This window comes from Octodon degus, unplaced genomic scaffold (assembly GCF_000260255.1).
Source record: "Octodon degus isolate 3935 unplaced genomic scaffold, OctDeg1.0 scaffold00022, whole genome shotgun sequence".
NCBI classification, from domain to species: Eukaryota; Metazoa; Chordata; class Mammalia; order Rodentia; family Octodontidae; genus Octodon; species Octodon degus.
The window spans coordinates 1456016-1463966 of NW_004524598.1; the positions used below are offsets into that span (position 1 = coordinate 1456016).

The window sequence follows — 7951 nt, forward strand, 5'->3', positions numbered from 1 at the left end:
GAAAATTCTCCAAAAATTTCATGCTATGTTAGGCTATGTTGGCTCTATAAAGCTCTGAAGACCCAAGCTATATGTGTCATGTATGGATAATTACTAAAATGCAATATTGAAACATCATCTCCAATTAGTATCTCTCAGCTACAACTGTTACTTCATTGAAACAAACTAAAAATTTCCCATGACTTTAAATGTTATTCATTCAAAAATTATTCTTTGAATCCTATCATTATTTGTTTCCTATAGATCACCACTTCATTATATTTAATATAACATTGACAATTTTTTTTTACTTTTTAATGATAGGATGGATTTTTCAAGTGTCATGCATATTTATTTGTCTATACGACAAAAGTAAACTGCTTGAAATATTAGGTCCTCAGAAATATTTTCAATTGATAAGTAATTAGGAATTATATATAAATAGTACCATTGAGATATATAATTTGTACCTATAGTTATCCTTTTCATTGGTATTTGAGGAAATCATTTATTATCATAATGAATATCATTAAGACTGAGAATTACCCTACATTTTTTCAAGGTTTATTAGTATTATTTCGCTGGTACTAAAAAAACACAACGAATTGGATATGCAAGAATTCTTAAGTATTCATTAGACCCAAGAATAACTGGCTGCTTTTGCAAGTCAGCTTAAAGAAAATAGCACAATAACTTCTGGAATAGGACAGTTCTGCTTCATATCTTACTCATTGCATGAATAATTTTACCTTCATCAATGTGGTTAACAGGTATAAAACAGATAAAATAGTTATATAGGATTCAATTCTGAAGTCACATAGGTCAGAATGCAATCAGGGTACATTTTTCCTTTGTTAACATTAAGCAAATTTGGAATTATAGATTGTAATATTTACCAAAAATCTTTTAGACTTTTAGACATGAGCTGTGCATCTTCATTTTCCAAATATATTGAAGAGTTGATCAGTGTAAAAACAACAGAAAGTCAACTTACATACAAGTATAAAAATGTGAACAAGAATGTTTATAAATGATAATGAAGAATAAATTATTTTTCAGTGTATATAATTAGGTATATACAAAATAATTCAAAACCAAATGGAATGATTGGTAATTGTGAGCTCTTAAAAATCTCCATCTCCATCAAAATATACACATTACCAATGAGGTGATAAAAATAAATTGTAACACAAAATCAGAATATTGTTTCTCTTCTTATCCTCGATATCTGGATGATATCTCATCATAATGTTTTACTAAATGTGCAAATGATGGAAACAGTTAATTCCAAAACCATTTCTCTAAATTACCAACAGACTTATATTCTTGATGCCTTTTTACATGATCACAAGCCAAGCATGCATGTGATTCCCAAAATCGTGGAAGATTTACAGTAAAATCCTTCCTCCAGTTAAAGTAGCTAAGGTACAACTTATTATTTTTGTCAACTTCCTTTAAGTACTTTGCTAGCTCACTGGGAGAGTTATAATCTTCCACATGAATGAAAGAATCTGCTGGAATATAATTCTCATAGTTTTCCCTGGATGGTCCCAGAACAACAGGCACAGATCCAGCCAAGAAAGCATTGTAGAGCTTTTCTGTTATGTAATCTTTGTGAATCGAGTTTTCAAAAGAGAGATAAAATTTACAAGTAGATATGGTAGGAATCAAGTTCTTATCATTCACATATTCTCCAAATGCTTGACCATAGGTATGGATTTCAATACTTTTGCTTAGCTCATTGTAATACTTGACCCTGGCATGCTCGGGGTTCCAGTTACTTACAACCCAGCACACCAACTTCTCTTTGCTTGGCACTTCGAACACGAATGGGTTTGTGCTTACTGTCAAGAAGCCATAAGGCACTTGGATATCTGAGTCACGGCGGTAAGTTAGAGTCAGGTTGAAGAGGTGCTCAATACCACTCTTTTGCGGGGTGTGAGTTGGTGATTCCAGATTCATCCAAATCCACTTCTGGAAGGGTGGCCTAGCTTGCTGAGGTAAATTAGTCAGATCCCAACTGATGTCACGGTGATGTATCAAGACTGCATGTGATCTGTTGTACAGTGAACGATCTGTCGTGAGATGACATCCTTGAATATTGAACATTGGTTGGCAGGATGTGAGGTCAAAGGTTTGCCCAAATGGCCACACCCACACCAAAATAGTAGTTTCATTAAAATAATCAGTTTTGGAGGAGAAGAAATGTTTCATTTTCAGCACTGAGTTGGCAGATTCCATTGGGCTGAAGATCCAGCTACTGGTGGGCTTGATGTAAATAAGCAGACACGCCATGAAGCAGCCCAGGATGATGCAGACAATTAAAAATGGCCGGAGGATGCCTTTGGATGTTGATGTCATAATTTTTTCTATGGAACAGAAAATGATAGGGGATGGTAAGTATATGAAAAAAGATAAATACAAATTTAAGTGACACTGATAGTACATTTGAGATCACAGTCACAAAATAAACTATTGCTTTTTCTGTAATGTTTGTAAAACACTTTAACATAATTTCTAGTTCTAGAGACATTGCTAAGGAAAGCAGTTGCTTCATAAGAAAGAAAAGCAGTTTCTAGGGAATCCAAGACACTTGTCATAAATGGAAGTTTCTCAGAAACTCTTCTTTACAAATATAAACCAGAATTTGATTTAAATAAAGCAGCATATCTTCAAGGCAGAGTTATAGATTTCTTCTTTACTTGCTTGTTAAAACGTGCAACAATATAGAGTATTATGACTAAGATCATGGCTAAAATTTGTAGTGTTTTGATTCTCTATCATGTCCACAACACTTCTTGGTTGATCTATTCATTTATGCACTAGCATACTGAGACTGTCATATGTTTATAGATCAGATGGAGCAGAGAAAACTAAATTTTTAAAAGGAAAAAGTTGTGATTATTTTACAAACATATCAAGATAAACTAGAAATTAATTTATTTTTATTTTATTTGTACTTTTTTCTTATAATTTTCTCTTTTAGTAATCTACCAGGTTATAATAATCAAATATGCTATATTGACCTTAGAGCAACATCATTATTTGTAGTGATATTGGGACATTAAAATATTTTCTTTGCAATGAAATGATATTAATATTACAAAACTTAAATATGTTCCAAAAAGTACATTAGATGTAGAACTACTTATATGTTGTCAATTTTAGCAAATATAGTCAGTCCAGCCTTTTGTTTTTTAAAGTGTCTTCCAGATTTTCCTTGATTGGCATTCAATGAATCTTTATTACTTAAAACACTATATATATAGGATAGAATATTATCTATTTAATATTCAGAAAAAGAGAGTAATTGCCTTTCACTTACTTATTTAAACTTATGTATACTTTTTATTTTTTGGTACTGGGAATTGAACTCATGACCTCACGTTTGGCAAGCAGGTGCTGTGCTGCTGAGCTATATCCCTGGCCCTAATGGCTCAATAGAATAAGTGCTTTCCTGGCAAGCACAAGGGCCTGAGTTCAATCCCTGGTTCTGCCAAAAAATACAAAAATAAAAAATAAATAAGGACACATTTAAAACTCTTTTTTTTCTCTGTAATTATTCTTAAAACATATACTTTCTCAGTAGCAAATCTTAACATGAATCCAAAGTTTCGCTAGACAAAAACAATGGTACAGAGCTAAAGAAATAAAAAGGAGATAAATTAATTTAAATGTAGAAATAACTGAAATTGAGAGCAGAAAGGAGTACTAATGTCACAAATTTTGAAAATATCAATATAAACTTTAAGAAAGAAAAGAGAGATTCAAATTAAATATCAAAAAGGGTAAATATTTACCGATTTAACACAGGTTAAAATTATGTGGCTATTTTGAATAATTTTATGCTAAAAGGTTTAAAAGATTTGATGAAATTTTGGTAGTTTTTTGTGCCAATGTAGAAATACCAATATTGGCACAAGAAATAACCCAGCAATTTACATTACAGAAACTGAATTTATCAATGGCAACTATAAATAGACACTATATTTAGATATTTCTGTAGAGATGATATTCAATAATTCAATGAACAGGGAATATCACCCTACCTTTTTAAAAATATGGAACATCATTTCAGAAAATAGAAAAATAAGCAAAGAAGTTTAGCTCATTTTATCAAGTCAATTACAATGTTTCCAAAACAAGATAGAGTTTTTTAGAAAGGCAATTTCAATTAAAAAAAAAAGACATTAAGATAGAAACACGATTCATAAACAGATTGAAAATGTGATAGATGATAGATTGAGGATGGTTAGTTATAATTTTTTCTACTACAGTAGCCAGGTAGTTGAAAAATATCTCAATTCTTTTCATAACAGAAGTTGCAGACTGATAAAATTTATTGGTGGCACACACCCACAATCTCAGCATTTCGGAGGCTGAGGCAGGAGGATAACTGTGAATTTGAGGCCAGTATGGGCTACAAAGTATGTGTAAGACCAGCCTGAACTCCAAAAGACAAAATGCATTTATTGGAATGAGCTTTTTTATTGGCACCGCATTAATATTTATTATGAATTGAGAGGTTTTTTGCCAACTAGTTGTTTAGAAAGTTGGAACAAATATAACTACACTTTTTTTTTTTTTTTTTTTTGCAGAATTGGGGATTGAACTCAGACCCGTGCACTTGCCAGGAAGTGCTTATTCCACTGAGCCATCTCCCCAGCCCCCATAACTACACTTTCTAAACCTATCCTTTTCTTTCTGTAAGACTGAAATTTAATGGCTTATAGAAATTTTCTGATTAAAAATGTTATTAAAGCAACAGAATCTAGCTAAATAATAGTATGATTTGAAATTATCATTCCATTAAAACTGAATGTATGCAGTGGTTTATTAAAGCTCCTGCTTAGGCAGATGCAAGGACCAGGAGTTCAATCCCCGGGCCTGCCATGCTGGCCCCACCCCTGGGGCACACTGAGATGGCGATTGTGACTGGGTATGGTGATGCAGCCCTGTAATCTCAGCACTTGGAAGATTGTAAGCAGGAGGAATACTATGAGTCCGATCTACACAGTGAGACCCTGTAGACGCTGTAGACTCTGTAGACTAAAAAAATCCAACATACGAAAAAGCTGAAAAACAGCTAGGTAAAACCCAAAGCTAAACTATTTCCAAATTTAATTCTTTAAATATTCCACCGAACTGATGTTGAGTCAGTGTAATTAGGTTACAAGAGTGGCAGTCACCATTTAACAAATGGTTACTCTCAGTCAGGGCTGGTATCAAACGCTGCACACATCATTTCCTTAATCATCATAAAGCTGCTTTGAAAATAAAAGAAAATTGTTTTATCATGCTTTTACAGATGTACATCCTGGAGACAGAGATATAAAGAACAGGGAAACCACTGAGTTGTACTTTCCTTGTCTTCTACAATGTTCTTTGAATAAGTAATACAAAGATCAAGAAATGACTCACAGTATGTACCTCCAACGTTTTTTTTTTTTTTTTTCTATAGCATCAATGTTTTCCTCTAAAATAAGTAAAGCATGTATCCATGAATTCAATTTAGATCAATTTTTTTTAACAAGAACAATACTTGACACTTATGTGGTGGTCATTATTGCCAGGCAGTGATCTGAGCAGTACATTCACAACTCCTTCATGCATGCGTGTATGCACGTGCATGCACGCGCGCGCACACACACACACACACACACACACACACACACACTTTGGCACAAACAAGCTATACAGTTAACTCATATTAGGTTGCTGTTTTCTTAATGAAGAAACAAAGTCCAAAATGTTTAAGCAACTGTCTAAAGTGATACAATAAGTAATCAATAGAACATATTGTAAAACTATAGTCCTTTGGGTTCTGCCTCTGGGCATCTTACAGATATGTTTTATGACAACTGATTCTGCTGGCTGGGGACAGAAAGTACAATTATCTTGGCAATAGTAGAATTCAAGCTTCCCAAGACAGTCTGTTTCCTTCCCTCTACTATCCCTGCCATCAAGATAGTTGTTGCTTAATAAATACTGTATACACTGTATGGATGGTTGACTTTGTGAGTCTTAACTGTGAGAAAAATACTCTTCTAAGTAACTATATATAAAAACAAAAAACAATGAACCAAATGTGAATGACAGATGTATGCACTTGCCTTCTGTCTTAGTTACTTTTTACTCGTTGCTGGGACAAATACCCGACACTCAAAATGAAGGAAGGAAAGGTTTATTTAGCTCACAGTTACTGGAGGGTTCAGTCCATATTCCGCTGGCTCCAAGGCAAACAACAGCAGTTCATGCGACAGAAAACAATGAAGAGCAGAGGAGGAGCAGCAGCTGCAGCGGCGTCTATCAAGCCTTTCTCTTCCTTAAGCGCTGACTGCCAAGACCAGCGCTCCACGGTGAAGATCAGAGCTCCTCCAAAGTGATGTGGCTGCCAAGATCAAGCTCCTCTGAAGACGGAGACTTCTCCACGAAAGCAGGGCGCGGCGGCAGAGAGTCGGGCAGGGCAGGGCAGGGCAGGGTGGCAGGAAGCCTTTCTCAATTCCTGGGCCCTGCCCACCTGCAGGGCGAAGCCCCCACGCTGCTGCCCGAGCTGATTCAGCCAAGTTGACACAATGTATCAACTAACACAATCCACCCCTTGTCAACTTGGTAACTAGACATACACTTTTTTAAGCCAATGTCCAGGTACACAGACATGCTTAAACATTTTACAAAGTGAACATTGCATTACATTAGAACCATGACATGTTACCCCTGGCCCTCCAAAAACTCATGCACAACCATTTATGCAAAAGACATTTTAGTCCATCTCTAAGAGTTGCCAAAGTCCTACCAGTTTCAGCAACACTGAAAAGTCCAAGTCCCAAGCCTCCGAGATCTAAGGTAAACTCTTAGCTGTGAGCCCCTCTACAAATGAAAAGTTAAACTCTTCCAACATTCTCAGGCACAAGATAAACATTGCCATTCCAAAAGGTATACACAGCTGGATACAAACAATTGGGTCCAAAACAAGGCCAAAGTCCAGAAGGGCAAATATTAAGTCCTGTACTTCCCTGTGGACCATTCAAAGCACCCTGTAATGAGTAGTCAGCTCCAAAAGCCTTATGTGGCTCCACCCCATAGCACTTCTGCGGGTAGCTCCTCTGGCTTTTCTCTCAGGCCTGCTTTACTCCCTTTTAGCAGCTTTTCTTAAACCATCCACATTCCTGGCTTTTTCAAACTTCTGAGGTTTCCACTGAGTAGGCTTCTCACTCACAGCTTCACACACTGCCCTCTCAGGGGCACACTGCCTGGCCTCCCAGGCCTTCTTCTGAAATCTGGGTGGAAGCCTTCTGGACCTCAGAACGCCTGCATTGTGCATGCGCCTACAACCAAAGCCACGTGAATGATGCCAAGGGCTGCTGCCCGCTGGAGCAGTAAGCAAGCTTCCTTCTCTCTTGACTGTAGGAGCTGAGTGCCTGGATTGCTGAGCATTCTGACCCTGATTCCGAGAAACAAATTCTCTATGCTGGCACCATTCTGTAATCTGGTGTGGCCGCCGCCATTCTGGCCCCACTGCTCTGTTACCAAATTCTGTCTTAGTTACTTTTTACTCGCTGCTGGGACAAATACCCGACACTCAAAGTGAAGGAAGGAAAGGTTTATTTAGCTCACAGTTACTGGAGGATTCAGTCCATATTCCGCTGGCTCCAAGGCAAACAACAGCAGTTCATGCGGCAGAAAACAATGAAGAGCAGAGGAGGAGCAGCAGCTGCAGCAGCATCTATCAAGCCTCTCTCTTCCTTAAGCGCTGACTGCCAAGACCAGTGCTCCACGGTGAAGATCGGAGCTCCTCCAAAGTGGTGTGGCTGCCAAGATCAAGCTCCTCAGAAGACAGACTTCTCCACCGAAGCAGGGCGGGGCGGCAGGGAGTCGGGCAGGGCAGGGTGGCAGGAAGCCTTTCTCAATTCCTGGGCCCTGCCCACCTGCAGGGCGAGGCCCCCACGCTGCTGCCCGAGCTGATTCAGCC

The 7951-nt window shown here is 37.3% G+C and overlaps 1 protein-coding gene across 1 annotated transcript in view; it reads right to left on the reverse strand.

Annotated features, from left to right (window-relative positions):
• Positions 1-833: 833 nt before the first annotated feature.
• Fut9 (fucosyltransferase 9) overlaps positions 834-7951 on the reverse strand; it is a 221067-nt gene continuing 213949 nt past the window's right edge. Inside the window, exon 3 of the mRNA XM_004628191.2 lies at positions 834-2348. Coding sequence (XP_004628248.1) covers positions 1261-2340 — 1080 coding nt within the window. The 5' untranslated portion in view covers positions 2341-2348 and the 3' untranslated portion in view covers positions 834-1260. The remainder of the gene's footprint in view (positions 2349-7951) is intronic.